We start from the raw sequence: 20,654 nt of genomic DNA on the forward strand, positions 1-20,654 counted from the left end.
GGTTACCAGATGGAAGAGGAGGAGGGGTGAGGAGGTAGGCGGATGGGGTAAAAGGGGTCAAATATGTGGTGACAGAAAGAACTCTAACTATGGGAGGTGAACACATAATGCAATACATATACAAGGACTTATCTAAACATATATATATATATATATATATATATGTACACACACATACATATATACACACACACACACACATATATATATACATATGTACATGTATATATAATCAGTTTGCTAATTGTCTCAACCACACTATGAGATAGGTACTATTATTATCCCCATTTTATTGATGAAGAAGCTGAGGCAGAGAGAAGTTAAATAATTTGCCCATGCTTATACAGTAACTGGTAGCACAAGGAATTGAGTGCGGGCAGTCTGATTCCATGACCCATGTCCTTAGATACTCTGTTATACCATTTCCCAGAACCAATATATTCCTATTATTATTCAGAGAAGCAAAGCACTGTGGCGATTTCACATGACTGAAGAAGGTCTATAACCATACTATAGATGTTATACCATTATCAACTGGTGCTGATTAAATATGATGACCAGACTGAGTGCCAGTTTTTTGTTTTGGGGGTTTTTTTTTAGTATTACTGCAGGGATGGAAGTCAGAAATCCATTTCCTTCAATCATTGAAGAGTACCTATTTTTAAAAAATAGGGGACATTCCTCAGTTATTAATTCTTTTGTGAGTTTATCATAGGATCATAGAACAAGAGTTGGAATAGACTTTCAGATATCATTTAGCAACTGAATCTGGAAATCAGAGGTTAACATATTTTCAGTAATAAACAAGGTTGTCCTCCTATTTTAAATACCCATAATATTCTGTATCTCTTTCTGCATCTAATTTGTTATTTGATTTTTACAGTTGAAACAAAAAGCCTGTCTTCCTCACTAGCAAGTAGGATCCGTCAGCCTGCTTCTGTTTTGCTCACCACTCTGTCTTCAGTGCCTAGTACCTGTGGAACTGCTCAGTACATATTTGTTGACTGGCCATTTGACTGACTGACTGATTCAGTAACTTACATAAGGCAGGCCTTATGGCAATGCTTGCCTCACTACCACCTACAAAAGCAGCTGCATTGATACAGGGCAACTTAATGGACAGGAGCTAGGTCCTGAAACAGACTGTCTATCTATATCCTGGCCCTACCACTTGTTAGCTCTGTGACTTTGTAAAAGTTACATAAGCTCTCTAAGCCTCGGTTTCTTTATCTATTAAATGGGGAATATAATAGTACCTTCCTGATAGGGTAGTTCTGAGGAAAAAACTGGAGATTCACTATAAGCATTTCCTAGATCAGCATGTAATAATATGTGCTATCTTCCCAAAGTCAGCACTCCACATCCTACCCCATGACTAAGTAGCAAAAGAGCGATCCCCACAGGATGTATCACTGTGAAAGGTAGCCGACCCCTGGTTTAAACAGTGCAAAGGACTACCTGTTCTAAAACTTTCCAAGACCTTATAGCCTTCATAGATACTTCCTTCCAAAAAACTCAAGAGTCTTTGTCTTACTAACATCTTTGCTCTCTATGTTATTTTTGGTAAATTAAATTATACCTCTCAATTTAGGTAAGCCAAACTCCTTCATGGAACTTACAAACCCCTTCAGTATCTCGCCTCTGCTTAACACTGTGCTCTACTCCTCAACGTTTCCTCCTCTCAGCCTCCATTTTATCCATACTAATTTGTTCTTGGAAAGCACCATGTTTTCTCTCCCCTCCATTCCTTTTTATATGTTGTTCCCACAGCATGGCATACACTTCCTGCCCTTCTTAGCCTTAGGCATCGGCTAAGTCATTGCTTCCTTCAGAAAGCTTTCCCTGATCTTCCAAGATGGGATTGGATATCCCTCCTGAGTCCTGATGGCCCCGTGCCCCTCATCGGGACACTCATTACTCCAATTGTTAATCACTTCTTTCCTTGTCTGTATTCTCCACTAGGCTCTGTGTCCACCACTGTATCCCTCTAGCTTAGTAAGTGCTCAGTAAATACCTGTAGAATCAATGAGTGAGCAAATGGAAATGGGTAAAGAAAATTAAATTCTGTTGAGTCAAGCAAATGAATGAACAAAGAGAGTTAAAATCTCTCTTTCCTTTCAATATATCATACATATCATGAAATAGCACCTTTCTTCTTTAAATAATGTTTTATATTTTTGTTTACCTGAAAATATAATTGAGGTACTCCTTAATATTTTTCCACACCTAACCAACCACAATTGAACCTTATGTTTAACTCAATAAAAATAAGCCCTAAAATCATTTACTAATTTAGTCCAATGCAAGAAGGTCTTCTGCTACTATTAGTCTTTTAAAATAAATATCTAATGCTACATTTGTGTCGATTAGAGTATTTTTAGAGGCTCAGTTATTTATTTAAGAAATACTTAACTGACTCTTCTGTCCACAGCAGAGGGCAGAGTACTAGGGCAGAGGCTGGGGAAGGAAGGGTAACCCTCAGTCCCTGGTGCCCACGACCTTAACTAGGTGAGGAGACAAGGTCTTCATAGTGAAAAGTAAAAGGAGCACAAATACAGAACATTAATTCAGATGTAATGTCCCATTTTGATCCTTATGCAATCCTGAGAAATAAACATAATAAATATAATTTATTCTTACTTACAGATGACAGAAACTAGGTCAGAGATGACTTGATCAGCCAGCTGATGCAGATAGGTAGTAACAAACCTAGAGCTTGAACCCAGATCTGTCAAGTCTCAAGTCCAGATGTGCCCTACTGGATCACTTCATGCCTCTAATACATATCCAGTGACCTTTACAACCAGGTGAAAGGCATAACCAAAAAATACTGTGAGTTCATGTGATGGGAATACTGTGAGTTCATCACACAGGAAAAATCTCATCGAAGCTCCAGAGGCAGGTGACGCATGGTGCATAGGGAGTATGACTCACACAGGTTGATGTTCAGTTTCCTGACAGACGCAAACCATCTCTATGCAAGCATTTTGCTAGAGGAGAATATCATTTATCTTCCCTTCCTGGAAAAGGAAGAGCAGCCTCTTCCAAAAAGTTTTCCATCTTAATATGTGAACTAAAAAATTCAAAATGACAATTTAAAAAGACATGGAAGTTTTGGCTTTTTGCTCTAGTTTTTACTTTACATCAAATCAAAGAAATCTAAGTCCACATTAAGAAGAGTAAATTAGTATTAGGGGGCACCATTAGTTTGTTTACCCAGCATAGAATTATGTCTTCTGTAAACGGGAATATCAAATAGCATAAAAAGCCTAGGTGATTTAGAATTCCTTTTTGATTAGAGGATTGCATCTACTGAACTCAAGGAAGGAAAATCTCTCCCATTTAGCTTTTGAAGATCAAAGGGGCCATTAAATATGCCATATTACCAGCATTTTTTTTCTATTTTGGTTAAGACTTTACAAATTGAGATTGCCTTGGGGGAAGGGAGAACTTTATTTGGAGTCACATGCACTGGTTATGAATGAATTTACTTCCCTCAGCCAGGACCATATACTTAACCTTTTATTAAAATAGGGTTGTACTACAGCTTAAAGTGCACACTGACCTGTCTACTGAGTTTTCTGTACATAGATAGGCCTGACAACCAAGAGACTATGAACTAAGAGCTTTTCAGTGAGCCACTTTCTGATTCTTAACCTTGAGGATCTTTCTGTAGTACATTTGATAAAATCTAGTAGATAAACACAAAATTAACTGAAAAATAAAATCACTGAAAAGGATAATGAATCTATGTAGGTATTCAGTAGAGATAAACCTTGCTTTCTCTTCAAAAAGGGAGCAGACTGAGGCAAATGTCCAGGTGACAATCTCATTTCCCATCCTAGATAAATAGCCAGATATGTATATGACCAACTAAAATATGAAATCAATTTTATCTTCACCTGCTGAAACACTTTTGGTGTGCATAAATAATAGCACTCCTTGAACCACAGTGGTTCACTGGCTTAACGTTACAGACATTTTTTCATTTGTTTCCTAGCATTTAGAAATTAACTGTCCCCTGTTTTTATTCCATATTTTGATAAGTAATTAAGATTTTTTTACCCTTATGTGTAGTATGCGTGCCTAACTTGACCCTGGGATCTGTCTTTAACATATCAATAATAAAAGGAAAGATTGAGATTGATTTCATATAAATGATCAATAAAATATAATGAATAAATTTATCTTGATTAAGTACTTGACATTTCTTTTCTGTGTTCGGCAGTCAACAACCAAAAGAAGACAAATATTCAGACCTCCGATATGACCCAAACTGGAAGAATAAGAAAGAGGAAGGGCAGTTGTTGACTGTGGAAGCATCGCTGGAGTCTGTAGACAGCTCTACAGAAAATCTGACTTTGGATCCACTCTACCCTTCCAAGGAGACTTCAATGGAACTCGCAGGGGGAAAATGTGAAGAGAAAAAGAGCCCACAGAGCGAAGCCTCCTTACTTGGTAGTGAATTTTTAAGCCCAAACTATGAGCTTGGGGCCCATCGCAGCAAGCATTTTTCAGACCTAAGTGACAGCGATCTGGAGGAGAAGTCGAGCAACCTCTCTCAGTGCTTGAAAAGTTCAAGTTCACATAATGAAGTTTTCTTACCAGGATCCCGTGGCCCTCGACGAAGGAAGTCCAAACAATATTTTGTGGAAAAAAACAAGCTAACTTTGGGATTACCTACTCCTAAAGTGGGCTCTTATCTTCAACTTCACAATAAAAAAAGGGGGGAAACTCGCACAGAACAGGTACGTAGAAGCTATTTAAAAATCTTGTCCAAAGCACTAACCTGGAATTTGCCTTTATTTGAAACTGCTGGATATCACTTCCTTTGGGTTAATGATGTAACACTGCAACCACCTGGCTCAATAAATCAAATGCCCTATACCTTCCCCCACTTTGAAGAATGACAGGGATTATTCCATAAATTCCTAAGAGCAAAATAAAAGTCATCAATAGTTTATAGTTCTGTAATTGCTGTAATTCAGTTTTTATCTCCAAAATGTTTCCATTCAAGGAACCATAGAATTTTTTTAAACTGCATACTCCAATAGATAAAATATAGGACTAAAGTTTTGATTCTGTGTCGATTGCCTTTGTTTTCACTACAGCGTTGGTTTTCAACACTAATAAATGCCCCCCACACACTGGAGATGACACGACACTCTTGATAACAGTAACTCAGATACAGAAGTAATTCTCAATCATATCCTGTATACTTATTGAGTGGTAGTGGGAGGGAGATAGGAGACAACATGCGGTACCTTTCCAACCCCCATTGATAATGACTGCACCACCCTTTATTATCCTATGCAAATGATGTGATATGATTAAAACTTAGTCTCTCCATCTATAAAATTGAGATAATAATAAATGTTCTCCCTTTCTCATCTGATGATTTTGAAGGTCAATTCTATCTCAGATGATGGATTCAAAACCTATTGGAGCCAGTAAACTTAGTTCTGTTTCATGGATACACATAAAGATCATATCTGCCCACCTCCTAGTAAATGCACCCATGGATAGAAGAAAGGAGTGTGGTTGAATCAGTGCATATCTCACCCTTATTGGGGAAACAACTTGAAATGCATCATCTACTAATGTGGGATCATTTTCAGATATGGAGAAGTTATTACATAAAACAGGGGTGCCTATTTTAATTCTAAATTAGTATTATTTAAAGTGCTTTAATCTATTCTAGCCTGTATTTTATCATGGAATAAGATAGATGCGATAACATTTATGACTTTTTTAAAATTTTGAAACTCCTTTCCTAGGAAGTACCTTTCTAGTTATTACATGGGATGTTGCCCAATTAATGAATCACTTAATAAAGCCAACTAGATCTTCACATTTAAAAAGAGGGAAAAAAAAAAGGGTCTCCTATAGTTGTAAAGGATTATGTCTCATCCTTGCCTTTGTAACTAATAAGAAAACAAAGGAATGAGTGTATATATTTAGCTGAATTGTTGAAACAAATATACAGTTTTCAAAATTTTGACCCAATTTTAAATGTTCAATGTACTTTTTTGTTTCATAACACTTATGTAAAATTTTGAATTTTGATTGCTCATTTAAAAATATAAATAAATTTGACAGTCTAATATATGTAAAAAATTTTTATACTTAGACATTTCTCCCAGACTAGGTTATTTTTCATTATTTTTAAACATGTTCTCAAAAGAATCCAATATAAGAGGAGAGGCAAAGAGTTAGGACAAAATAATTATGTCTAATAATAAAAGGGAAAATATTTATTATAAGCTCTTTAATTACTGATATCTTAATTACCAATTTTTTAGTAGTTATAATTTAATTTACTAAACAATGTTGGAGTAAATCGATTGTCAGTGATTCCATACCATAATTTTAACTATGCCAAGGAGGAGGAGACCTTAAAGCATTTTAGGCTTTCTCAGTCTTTGGGTATTGACCTTGTCCAGTGCTTTTTCCAGGTTCAAATGTCTAAAGGCTGATTGCTAATTGTATTCAAATGTGTTTTTTAACCATTTCAACATATATTTCACTCCTATTCTTTAAAAAAGGGTAGAAATTAGTTTGGCCTAACAATGATTTAATGATGCATGTAACTTGTTTTATTGAATTATAGTCAGTAGCATAGAATGATATGTTCCTTTCAAATCATTATTTGTTTATGAAATGTGTGCAGGTCTTTTCTGTCAATACAGATTATATATTCTTATGGGCAGGAAATATTCTTTGGACCTATTTTTAATCTTCATAGAAACTAGCCTAACATACTCAGTAAGTATGTGGGGAATGAAAAATGTATCTCTTCCATCACCTCCAAACTTTATTTTCTTTTAGTATGACTTGGAGTTTATGTGGGGGAAATGATATTTCTAGAGCAGTAGTTTGAAATCATGGCTGGATCTTAGAATCACCCGAGAAACTAAATATTTTTAAGAAGTGATTCTCAGCTCCATCGGGACCAATTTACATCTCTGGATGAGATCTTGAGCATCAGTATTTTTTTTTAAAGACCCTCAAGTAACTCTGATATGAAGCCAGGTTTGAGAAGCATGATTCCAGACAGAGCAGAAGTTCTCACCTTTGACTTCACATTGGAATCATCTGGAAATTTTTTAAAATACTGATTCCTTGGCCTGAAGTCCTAAAATTCTGATTTTATTCATTTGGGGTGCCCTGTAAGCATGGGGAGTTTTCGAAACTCTCTAGGTGATTCTAATGTTTGGCCAGGCTTGAGACTCATTGATCTAGAGCAGCGGTTCTCAATCATTAGAGTGCATCAGAATCATTTGGAGGGCTTGTTGAAACAGATGGCTGCACCTAAGTCAAGGATTTGTGATTCAGTAGGTGTAGTATGGGGCCCAAAAATTTGAATTTTCTATGTGGCTCAAGATGATGCCACTTCTGCTATCAGGCCTACACTTTGAGAACCAACGATCATTTGGTTCTCAAATTTTAAGGTGCTTATGAACCATCGCAGGATCTTGTTAAAGTAGGTCTGAGGTAAGACTAAAGGGTGTACATTTGTAACAACTCCAAGCTGATGTCAAGGCTGCTGGTCCACAGACCACACTTTGAATATCAAGGAGCTGGAATATAAACAACGTAGAGCATTTATCAGAAACCTAAAGCCAAAGTGTAGTAAATCAGTACCCACAGAGCACTGACGGTTTCAATGGCTGTTAGGAGTATTCCTTTGATTAGGGGGTAGGAAGTACAAAGTTGGGGTGGCAGATTTTAGATTAAGCAGCATTCTTCTGGAAGATTTTAATGTTCGAAAAATCTGTTTTCCCTTTCTGATTTCTTTGAAAGAGATGACAAATGTTACAACTAAGAACAATGAAAGGATAAATGACACCTATTGTTGAATGAATGAATGAATGAATGTCAATTACCTTTACACAGAGCCAAGAAAACTCAGCTTTTTAATACATTGTTTTGTTGCAAGCACCCATTCCCAGCTGAATCAAATTTAAGGGTCTTAAGTAGTATATCTCTAATATATAAAAGACATTTTAGAAATCAATAAAAGAACAATACACCAATATAAAAATACACAAAAGATATGAATAGATAATTCACAGAAAAGTTAATACATATGGGTATTAAGCATATGAAAAGATATACAACCTCAGTTATTATAAGAGAAATGCAAATTAATACTACATTGAGATTCTATTTTTCACCTATAATTAAACCAATAAAATTCTCAAAGTTTGAAGAACCTATAGGCAAAAACGTAGTCAAGGTAGTGAGAGAATAAATTAGTATAACCAATATGGGGGAAAATTTGTTAATATCTATTTAAAATACAAATATATACACTCCTTGATAAAATAAAGTGTAATGGCTAAGAGTATAGGCTTTGGAGCCAGGTTGGTTGTCACTAACACCTGCCAGCTGTCTGACCTTGGGCAGGTGGTTTAACCTCTCTGTGCCTCAGTTTGTTCATCTTTAAAATGGAGATAATAGTAATTTCCTTATAAGATTATTAAGAAGATTAAATAATTGGGTTAATATATGTAGAATACATAGTGCTAGCTTATAGTAAGCACAATATAAGTGTTAGCAATTGTTATTTTTGTTTGACCCAACACATTTCACCCCTAGGAATTTATCCTAGTTGTAGGTGTGCAGTTTTGAAATAACTTCTGTATAAGACCATTTCATTCTTATTTGTAATGACAAAAGACTGAAACCATTCAAATGTCTATCATTTGGGGAATACTTAAATGATTTATGTGTATCTATACAATAGAGTACAACTCTATTTTTAAAAATGAGAATGTTCTCTATGAATTTTATGCACAATTTATCAGGATGTATTATTAAGAGAGAAATTAAAGATGGAGAATAGTGTATACAGTATAAAAAGGTGGAGAGGAATAAAATGTATATCACATTTGCTCGGTATGCATAAAAAAATTGTGAAAGGATACTTAGATGGTTAATCATAGAGACTGGAAGGGGAACAGGTGGGAGCACAACTGTTCACTTTATACCTTTCATACCTCTTATTTTTGAATCATGCCTATGTATTTACAGTATACAACATTTTGTAGGAACCCAAGTAACTTCACACTCCCTGATTACTCGGGGCCACCTAAACTGCATGTTTTGCTTGTAAATAATGGCTTAGAGTAGGATCATTGATTTTTTAATTCAATTGCTCCACAGTCTTTTGGCCATTTTTCATAGATCCGTTCATCATACATTAAAATGCACTGGGAAAAAAATCACATTTGAATACATTATAAGATCTTAGTCACATGATGTGCAAAGCAAGAAATTGATGTAAAAACCAACACACACTAGAGGGCACCTAAGTATCACAGTCAGCCAATAACTTTGATGGTGAATTTCCAGTGTTTACTTTTATTCATGATTTGTTCTGTAGCCAGAAGTATTTGTCTGAAACTCATTAGAATTTGAGTCAATTTATGATCTACCATTAAAGGAAATTGTATATTGAAAATGAACTAACTTCCTATCTTGATTCTAATATAACTTTTTTTTTGGTGAAATTTATTATGGGCTCAGAAAAGAGCAGTAAGTGCTTTATATATGTTATTCTTCTCTTTCATTGTAATTTCTTAAGAAATTACAGATACTTTGCAAATGTGGATATAGAAAGATTATTCAATCACCTTTAGTCTTCGAGACGGTATAAAGCTCTATATAGAATCTGGTCCCCATCCTGAGTATCAACACCTTTGTGGCTGTTCTGAGATAGCAGGTCAGCCAACCAACAAACATTTATGGAGCACCAGCTATGTTCTAGGTACTCTCCCCAGCGCTAGGGATTTGACAGAAAACGAGATGTACAGAGCCCCTGTCTTGAAAGAGCTTACAATCCAGTCATATGACACAGGCAAGGAACATGTCACAAAATAATTTCAGAGTACCACCTCGAATACTTGTAAAAATTATTCTACAGAGTAAGTAATTGGTATGTGTTTATTGATTCTTAGATTTTTTTATTTTGCCCTGTGCAACCACAAGAAGAGCACTTACTTATGACAGCATAATTCAAATTGAACATAATGGAATTTTCAATATATTTCTTAAGTCATCATTCTTGTATGCACTACTGAGCATTTAATTTCTTAACTACTAATTTGTGTGATCTATAGAGTGATACTTTATTAATTTGGCAATATTGATGAGGGATCTATAAAAGGAAAACTTTCCACATAACTAAAGCATGCCCTTTCGAAAACTAGAACTCCAATATAATTAATTATTCTAAGGAGAGTTTTCAAAAATGTGCCTAGCGTGCCTGATATTTCTGCATTATTTTACCTGGGTCATATTGCACTGTTCTATAGTAAAGTACGGAGCCATGGCGAGGGGAATAATTCTTTGCCTCTTTATTAAATACCCTAGACTGCTACGAATGTGGGGTCATTTTTACCACTGTCAGGAGCTTCTAGCCAAATGGGAAGCAGACATGTAAACAGTCAGTGTAAAGTGATAACTGCTATACTGGAAGTCCCGAAGGAACCCAGAAGAAAAAAATGCCCGTCTGTCGGAGAAGTCAGAGAGGGCTTCACAGAGGAGGCAGTCATTGAACTGTTTCTTTTAAAAGAAGTAGAAGATAACAGGCAGAGGTGGGTAGCAAAGTATTGCAGACAAAGGGAGCATAAGCAATGGTATTAAGGCACGAAAAGACACTTTAACTAGAAGACTTCTGGTTCAGTAAGAACCTCTATAGTACTAGTCAGGGACTGGTGGTCAATCAAACTGTTTAAAGCATATATGAAAAGTGATAACTATATACCTTAAATATTTGATTTTCACTTACGATATATAATACACATGAATTCACCACTCTTTTACTGAGAAGCCAAGGCCTTTTCTGTGAGTGCATATTTTATTGATTGGAGTGTTGTATTGTCTTTCTTGCATCAGTCTGAGAGCATCTATGATTTGTACTTCTGATTTCTTGAAAGGAAAGTGAAAACTTAAAAAACCTTTAGAAACAATCTATTTTTTCACTAATCTTTTACAGTTTCCCCCCCCCCACATGTTATTTTGCCATTTGTTTTTATTGGGTCATTCTAAATTATTTAACTTAAGTTTTCATGAAAATAACAACTCTGTACACACTTAAATTTCTCTAGATGATCTAATCACTTAATAAATTTCATAATTTTACAATACATTCAATAGGAATTAACAGGTTTGGGAACAAATGTAAAAGACTCTTAGTAAACATACAACTCAGCTAGTAGAAACAAGTACCAAGACATAATGTGAGTAGCCAACCAGCCATGAGCATTCAGCTATGGGCACTAGTTAGGACATCTTAAAGGAGGGCTGGAAAGTGTTGATTAATTCAGTAAAGTACTTAAGGAGAAGGTGGATAATGTTGTATATGACTAGATCGTGCAGATGGGAGTGTGGGTATTTAGGCTAGAGAAATTGGCAAGTGCCTTTCACATGGGCCCTTGTATTCCATTTTAAAGCAAGGACTCTCAGAATGTGGTCCCCAAAAAGCAGCAGCAGCATCACCTGGGAACTTGTGAAAAATACACATTCTTGGGCCCTGTGTTAGACCTCTTGAATCAGAAACTCTGGGGTGAGGCCTTTAAACCTGTGTTTTAACAGGCCCTCCAAGTGATTCTGATACATGCTGAAGTTTTAGAACCACTGTGCTAAGAGTTGGGCCTTTCCTCTGTATGAATTGGAATCATTGAAGGATTTTAGGAATGGAGCAGTTTGAATACTCCATCCAGAGGTCATACTTAGTCTTAATTGTGTTATGGAGAGCTCAGTTTGCTAGCTAATCAACCTTCAAACAGGTTACATGAGACATTCCTAAAAACCTCTTTCACATTTTTGAAAATGGTTATATGCTTTATTCATTTGCAAATATTTTTAAGAGCTTATTATGTGTCAGATATTATCTTAGGATATATCATTAGAATACATCATTGAACAAAACAGCCCTTGCTAAGGAAAGAAATGAAGAAGAACAGAGGGATAAGAAGTGTTGGGTGGGGGGAATTAAAATTTTAAATAAGTCACAAAGTTACTGAGAGAGCTCACCATGCAAATATTTGAGGAAAGAGCACTCCTGGAAAGGGGAACAGCAAAAGTGAAGAGCTGAAGGGCCAATGGAATGGAAAATGAGGTCCCAGTTTCCACCTTATTTTGACAGTTGGCTACCTGGCTTTAATATAAACCACAAATCTAGCCAGATAAACAAGTGGATTATATGTATTCTGATGTAAGTGGAGAGTTCAATGAGCAATACATTGATCTTTTCACTCAGTAATACTTCTTGAGCACGTATGTGCCAGGCATACTCAGAGACACCATGTAGCTTGTTTGAGTAGCATGACTGGAGGTGTACAGCATGGCAGCCCTGCGCAGAATCCTCCTTTTCCTGCCTTTATGAGACTTACAGTCTAGAAGGTAAACAAAGATAATTACCAGAGTGATACTGGTTATAAAAGGGGAAGTACAAAGTACTAAGACCATGTTCTCAGGTGCATCTATTTTAATCTCTATGACAGGAGTCCCCAACCCCAGGGCCACTGACCAGTACTGGTCCATAGCCTGTTAGGAATAGAGCCACACAGCAGGAGATGGGCGGCAGGCAAGTAAGCAAAAGCTTCATCTGTATTTGTAGCTGCTCCCCAGGCTAGCATCACTGCCTCAGCTCCACCTCAGATCATCAGGCATTAGATTTTCATAAGAGCTCCGGTACCTAGTGCCAAAGAGGTTGGGGACCACTGCTCTAGGGTGTCAGAGAATGCTTACTGGAGGAAGATATTTTTCAGCCAAGGCTGGAAGAGTGAATGAGATTGGTCAGAATAAGTGAGATGAAAGGGGTATTACACACAAAGAGTGGACTATGCACAGATGCAGAGGTAATGATTCATATGGCCCACCGGCAGAACCGAAAAAGTATGAGACGAAGAGATCAAAGCATCATAGCTGAAGAGTAGAGGACTCAGGGCCTTATAAATTTTTAAAGATTAAGGGCAATAGAAAAACAGTGAGGTGTTTTTAAGTAGGTGACTGGTGTAATTAGTTTTGGAGTTGTAAAAGCTCGAGTATTTTATATGGTAAATGAATGTAAAAAAATAATATATCCAAAGGTTTCGGTGTCATCTAATTCCTATTGAGCACATATCTGCTAAATACATTATGAAATATTCTATAGGAGTGGAGAAAGTGGCCAACAGCAGTGCCAAAATATTCCATGTGTTTTGTCTCACCATAGCAGAATAATACAAATCCCCAGATAATTCAAACAGCTCTGCTAAATATCCATATTGGAGCCTGACAACGGTATAGTTTGTATTGCCATGCCTCAGACTCTTTTGCTGGCTACGCATATACACGGGCAACAGCAGTGCTAATGTTATGGGGCATAAAACTGACACAGAGCAAAATGTATTAGAAATAGGACAGAGAATTAAAACTACAGATCCCTCATTAGCCACATTAACAAAGAAGTGCACACTGAATCCAGTGATTATGCCTTGAAAAGAGGGATTAAATAACATATGTTGAAATAATGGCAAGCAAATACTACATTTTTAAAAATCAGACTCTTTGGCCTCTTTTAATTTAGATATGTGCAAGTAGTTAGTACCAACAAGAAATGAGAATAATAAGGAATCTAATAAATTAATGTGAGGCTCCTCACAACACGTAAATGTAAGGTCAGTAATAAAAAACAGTATAAAGGAAAAAGAGATCAAAACCTCCAGTGATGTCAGACTTTATGTCAACATGCTGCTTAAACACATTTCAGTGTGTGTCTATGTAGATACTCTAATTCACATATAGCTCTTGGTAAAGCATCAACTTTTTTTGTGGTGCCGATTTTCTAAGAACCTGATGAGTTTCTCTGAGAGAGCAGTAGCAGCCCAATCTAGCTCAGCTGTCCTCCATCTGAGTTGCTTTCCTACCTACAAACCCTCACTTCAAAGCAAGGAACATAATGTACAATTTTTTAATGGCTCTAGACCCAGGCACTCAGGCTCTCTGCTCTGCGCCTTACCTCAGTGTAAACACCTAATCAAGATTGCCTGCGCTTCAACAATAGCAGCCAAATGCAATTCGAGAACCACAAGCCTTTGAAGTCCTCCCAGCAAAGGCCGGTTTTCTAGTCTGGGATAATGACATGCCATGATTGCTGTCTTTGTTGTATCTTTTCAGTAGAGAAGCAATTATAGGCCTCAATTTAACAGAATAGACATTACACAGCTTATGATGCTCAAAATGCAATTTCATTTGATCATTTTCTCGATTTGATTGGTATTAATAGAATGGTTCACAAAAAAAAAAAAAATAGCTGGCAGAGGTTGTGTCCCATTCTACTTTCAAAGAGATAATGTAGAAGTATGCTTTACTTGCCCAGAGACTCTCGCTAGAGTGATTCAGACCCTGAGTTCCACCAAAACAGCTTGTGGATGGAAATGTTGTATATCCTACATTCTATGGGGAAGGAAGCATATGACAATGTATTTTTTATTTGTAATTTTTTTATTATAGATATCTGTAATAATAATAAAACTTCCTATGATAAGTTGCAACAAAGTTGAGAACATAGCTAGATCAAATAGTCTAAAGACTCGGCGTTATAACAATAATTCCTTTATTTTTCTTGAATTCTTCACATTTCTCTTCAGAAAATAACAATGAAAAATTCGAGCCAGAGAAGTGAGATGCATCGATATCTAAATTTTCTTATAAATGCTTTTATTAACAATTTCTTCAATAAATAACAACAGTGTTGAAAACAAATGGTAGCTATTCAAATATTCTCAATACTTAGAGACATAACAACAATGCCTTTAAAATAATAACATTGGTTTTCCTTATATGTTTTTAATTTTAGTTTGTTAAAAAGCCAAAAATTAGCTAAAATGCCAATTTTTTAGATTAAAATATCATCTTTAATATTTGCCTAATAAGATTGCTTTTCAACCAAAAAAAAAAATGAGAATCCCAAACCTCAGTCTTTTCACCAGATCTGATACAATTCAGGAAGAAATGGTTAATTCTAATTTAGGAACAAAGTTATTCCAAAAAATTGTTATTAAGGTGGCATCTTATAATGAATTTAACATCTTTCACTATGTTTTTCAATGAGATTTGGTAGAAGCGATTTACGCAGGAACATGATTCTAAAAACTACTATTTGACTCTAAACAATTGTTTTAAAGCAGATATATTGTGTTTTTCATTCATATTTGCCATTTCATCACTGATTATTCCTTTTCCAGTTTAAGTCATATTGACCAACAATGTACTTTTTCATGCTATATGTGTATTTAATCCAGTTGAATGTGAGGTTTATGTATATAACACAAATAATCCTTAACAAGATAGAATTACCTTACACAACAGATTGAACATTATATCCCAGAAAATCTATAGCGATGCCACTGAACAAAAAAATCAAATAACCTATTTATAGCCAATGCTGTTTTTTTTTTTTAAGAGAAGCTGGCACTTTAATGAAAAGGCCAACATCGTTTCTACAAAGACTACCTCTTAAAGAGGAGATGCTTATTATTTTTTTAAATTAACTGAACTATCCAAAAAATTTTGTATGGTTGGCATACAATAACATATTTGTTTCCATTGTAGCATAGTGATTAGAGATCTATGTAACTCACAAAGTGATCTATTAAATCTATTACTCCTCTTCCCCCTTACATATGTATTACATTATTAACTATTTTCCTTATGCTACCCTTTATATCTACGTGTCTGTTTTGTAACTATCCATTTGTACTTTTTAATCCCTTTGCCCTTTTTCGCCATCTCCACAACCCCTTCCCTCAAAATATTCTCTGTATCTATGAGTTTATTTCCATTTTTGTTGTTGTTTATTTTGTTCTTTAGATTCCACATGTATGTGATATCATGCAATATTTGTCTTTCTCTATCTGACTTAATTCATTCAGCGCAATATCCTCTAGGTCTATCAAGGCAATATCTTTTTTCCAACCCCTTCCTTGTAGTCTGTGTGTGTCTTTTAATCTGAAGTGAGTCTCTTGTAGGCAGCATATGTAGGGGTCTTGTTTTCTTATCCATCCTATCTTTTGGTTGGAGCACTTAATTATTTTCCATTCGAGGTATTTGTTGATAGATAAGTAGTGATTGCCATTCCTTATTCCAGTTTTTGATACATTTTTTCTTCTTAAATAAGTCCCTCCAACATTTCTGTAATATTGGCTTGGCGTTGATGAATTCCTTTAACTTATTTTTGTCTGGGAAGTTCTTTATCTGTCCTTCAACTCTAAATGATAGCTTTGCTGGATAAAGTATTTTTAGTTGTAGATCCTGGGTTTTCATCACGTCGAATATTTTGTGTCAAGCCCTTTAGTCCTGCATAGGATCTTTTGAGAAATCACCTGCCAGTCTTATGGGAGCTCCCTTGTAGGTAACTAGATCTCTTTCTCTTGCTGCTTTTAAGATTCTCTCTTTGTATTTAACCGTTGGCATTTTAATTATTATATGTCTTGGTGTGGGCCTCTTTTGGTTCATCTTTCTGGGGACTTTCTGAGCTTCCTAGGGTTGTATGTTTATTTCCTTCACCAGGGTAGGGAAATTTTCCATCATTATTTCTTCAAATAGCTCTTCAAGGTCTTGTTTTCCTTCAGATACCCCCAATAACATGGATATTTTTATATTTAATTGTGTCCCATAAGCTCCTGAAATTATTCTTTAGTCTTGGCTTCCTTTTTCTTGCCATTCTGATTGAGTGTCCTTGGCTTCCCCATCCTCTGTATTGGTGGCTCGATCCTCTTCTTTATCCACTCTGTTTATTTCCCTTCATATACTCTTCATCTCAGATGATGTGTTCTTCATTTCTGATTGGTTCCCTTTTATAATTTCCATTTCCATTTTCATGTTTTTTATCTCATTGTTAAAGTTCTCACTGAATTTATCTACACTTCCCCTAAGTTCATTGAACATCTTTATAACTAGTATTTTGAACCCTGCATCTGTTAGATTGCTTGACTCTATTATTCTTGGATCTCTGTTCTGTTCTGTCATATGGTTTCTGCTTCTTTATCTTCCTATTTTGGCTGCCTTTCTGTGTCTGTCTCTATGTACTAAGCAAAGCTTCTAAGTCTCCCAGTCTTATTAGTGAGGCTTTGTGTGGTAGGTGTCCAGTGGCACAATCCTGAGAGGGGTTCAGCTGCAGACCAAGTTCAGCCCCAGCCTGTGTCCCTCCAGGGCCACCTGTTAAGATTCAGCAAGCAATTCACAGATGCTGTGCCTACAGTTACCTCAAGAGACCACACCAAAAGCCAAGGCCAGCTGTCACCTGTGTGAGTCTTGGCACTGCTCAGCCAGGAGTACCAGATTCCTGAGCACACACCTGGATGTGGCTTGGGTGGGGCCACAAATTGGGGGAGGTGAAGTTTCAGGGAATCCTCTGTGCAGAGCAACCATTGTTATCCAGTTTGATGATATCTCAGCTATAGTAGTGCTGCGTCTGCACACTGGGATGGGGGCGGACTCAACAGAGGAACAATGGATACTGCCAGCACCTCTGCCCAGGAGAGATCCTCACCTCCAACAACTCAGTGTCTCCCTGTAAGTCCCTGGTGCCCCCCATGGAGCCAACTTAAGCTGGTGCTCAGAGCAAGCAGGTCTGTCACTGCTTAAATCCGGTCCTGAACACAGCCCCTTTAAGAGGCATCTGCAGCTGCCAGCTGCTGCTGTAGTCTCTGTCCCACTCAGCCCCTCGGACTGGGCAGCGTCGCATCTTCACTCCCTCCTACCTTCCACCATTGCAGATCGATTAATTATTTTTCTCCCTAGTTGTAGTGTTTCTATTCATCTGGATCCCTGACAGTTTTGCTTGCTGTTTGCTCTGTGTTTCTGTCACAACTTAGATTTGGTTGCAAGAGGGAACAAAGCCTCTATCATCTACACCATTTTTTCTGACAATGTATTTTTAATTTGTAAACTTTTTACCAAAGCTATATAAGATATCCCATCATTGTCAATCAAACAATATCACCAGTGAAAAACTGAATCAACTAAACCAAGTCCTCTTTACAACAGCCTGGGAATAAAACCACCCAGTGGCAGATAGAGGAATAAGCCCAATGTCACTTTCTCCCAGGCTCCAGATGATAGTTCATCCAAGACATCTCCTTGAGATTTGAGAAAGGAATATTTCCTTGCCTGTGTAGGCAGCCTATTTAGATTTTTTTTTTTTTTTACTCTTAGCCTTCATTTCTCCTCCAAGACAGAGCTGATTTTTCTTTAAAGAAAGCTGTTTCTTCTTAACATAGTGGCAATAAGTGATTGAAACCTTTATAATGACAATGACAAAAGTTGTGAATCGTAATACTTCTTATTTTTGTCTAATGTTTCTTGAACCAGTTCTGTGAGAGGGATTGAGAAATAGAAACATTAAAAATGGTTCCTGACCTTGAGCAGCATTTCAGCACAAGTTTAACTGTTTCATGGTGGTGTAAAGTTCCATTTGCAGAATAGGTAATGATTCAAAACTTGTTGATTATTTCCATTTGTAATCAGAAAAATTCCATCATAAAATAGTACATTTTGCACCTTGTATTAGCAGTGAAAATTCAAGCATGGAAAAATTTTATTTTCATTTTTTCCTATTTTCAGATCAATCTTTAAGTGTCTAAACTTCCACACTATCTATTTGCCACATATATATGTACACATACATATATATATATATATACACATGTACATATATATATATACACACACATACATATACACATATATATGTATGTATATACAGTAATTGTGATAAGTAGGCATTCAGGTAGAGATAAGACTACACCCAAAATAAAGAAAACAAAATGTTGTCTTTCTTGTGCCAGAGAAGCCACATTGAATAGTGAGGAATAAGGTTATTTTCATTGTCAAATGCTTACTTATTACCTAATATTTCATTAATATGTTTGCCTCTTCCCATATTAAATACTCATCTGCATATGAAGTAAAAATAAGCAGCAAAAGGAAAAACTGAACATAAACATGACAAATTCTAAATCCCATGTTCTTTCAAGTGTTACATTTTGCTGCTTCTCACACTACACGGCCCACCAGAGAAATTTAACAAAACAAGTATAAAATCCTGAATCTAAATTTTAAAATTAATCACATCGATTTAGAAAAGGGAAAACCAGTATTTACAGGTGATAAAGCAGAGTGGTCAAAGGAGCTCAACCTGAATAACCTGTCCTGGGAAGAATGGCAAGGGAATCTCAAAATAGGTCCTCTAAATAAGAGCAGACTCAGAAAGGACATTGCAGTCAGCTTCTCAGAGTTTAGAGTTCAGAGTTTTCTAAAAGAGATTGACTTATTCTATGTTATTTTAGAGGGCAGAGGGGGAGAAATTACAGAAAAAATATTTCTGCTTTTATAAGGAAGAGATTTATAGCATTTAGGTCGCTTAATGATAGAATTATATATTCATTATCCATGAGATAGAGATTAAGAAATCTAACATTTTACTCCAAGGGATAGTTGAAAGGGAATATTCACAAGCCACTGTATTCTTTCCTCCTCCTCAATCTTTAAACCTATACTAATACTACCATACAGGTAACTCTCACCAGGAGACGGGGCATGTGTTTAACCAGCAAGTGGATGAACATCTACCGGGGATGGTACAGAATTACCAGAGGTTGTACTGGTTACTTCCAGAATCTTTTCCAATATTAAGATTGTATAACTTTAACTTTGCTTTCTGAAATGCTACCTGAGGGCTAGAGCGCAGAGACAATCTAATTTCTTTAAAACAGGTAGCTAATGGAGGCAATAAAAGGCCTTCATAATTTGGGGACCTAAGTCTCCTAAATAATTTGGGGACCTAAGTCTTATGTAGCTGCCCTTATCAATGGTTCCAAAACCTTGCTGCAGATTATACCTACCTTGGTGGGGAGGAGGTTAAATTATATTTATATACGGGGTCACACTCAGAGCTTCTGATTTAATTGGTCTTGGATGGGACTACAGCATTGACATTTTTAAAAAGCTTCCTAGGGTATTCTAATATCTTACTAAAGTTAAGAACCACTGACCTACATCATTTCAAATTAACTGAGTGCCAAACTACAAATTCTGTAAGTCAAAGATAATATTTCTAATAAGTGAGTTCGTTTAGCAAAACTGTTAAATGTGCAGGCTCTGTAGTTAGACAGCCTGGCTCCTCTACTTACTAGCTGTTGATTCTGAACAACTTACTTAATCTCTCTGTCCCTCAGTTTTCTTATTTCCAAAAGGAGATAATAATAGTGCATACCTGATAAGATTATTGTGAAGATTAACTGATATATGCCAAATACTTAAGACAGCTACTGGCATACTATGAACATTCATGTGTATTACATACTACTGTTATTTCTATTGTTATTGTTATCATCATCTTGAAGTGTATTATTTCATTTGGCATACTCAAACATTAGTTGTAGCATCTGGTTCAGATAACTGTGGAAAATTAGGTTCCCTGAGTTTGTATTGAGCATTTAAAGTTATTAGTAGTTTGACTTCAAAGCACCAATTCTCACATTGTGCCTGCAAGAGAAAACATTGTTTATTCATATTTTCCTTGGGAACAATCCAGGTCCTTGAGTACTAAGATGAATCCTTGAAATGAACTGAAAATAAAACCCAGACCTACAGGGCTT

General features: G+C 36.2%; 1 protein-coding gene across 2 annotated transcripts in view; it reads left to right on the forward strand.

Moving 5' to 3' along the window:
* JHY (junctional cadherin complex regulator) overlaps positions 1 to 20,654 on the forward strand; it is a 63,479-nt gene that overhangs the window by 7,906 nt on the left and 34,919 nt on the right. The window contains exons 2-3 of one of the 2 annotated variants that reach the window (XM_006925253.1): positions 4,229 to 4,749; positions 5,396 to 5,454. In XM_006925253.1, the coding sequence (XP_006925315.1) occupies positions 4,229 to 4,749; positions 5,396 to 5,454 (580 nt within the window). Of the gene's footprint in view, positions 1 to 4,228; positions 4,750 to 5,395; positions 5,455 to 20,654 lie in introns of those variants that run through there. The other variant, XM_006925252.1, reaches the window with a different exon arrangement.

This window comes from Pteropus alecto, unplaced genomic scaffold (assembly GCF_000325575.1).
Source record: "Pteropus alecto unplaced genomic scaffold, ASM32557v1 scaffold479, whole genome shotgun sequence".
Taxonomy (NCBI): Eukaryota; Metazoa; Chordata; class Mammalia; order Chiroptera; family Pteropodidae; genus Pteropus; species Pteropus alecto.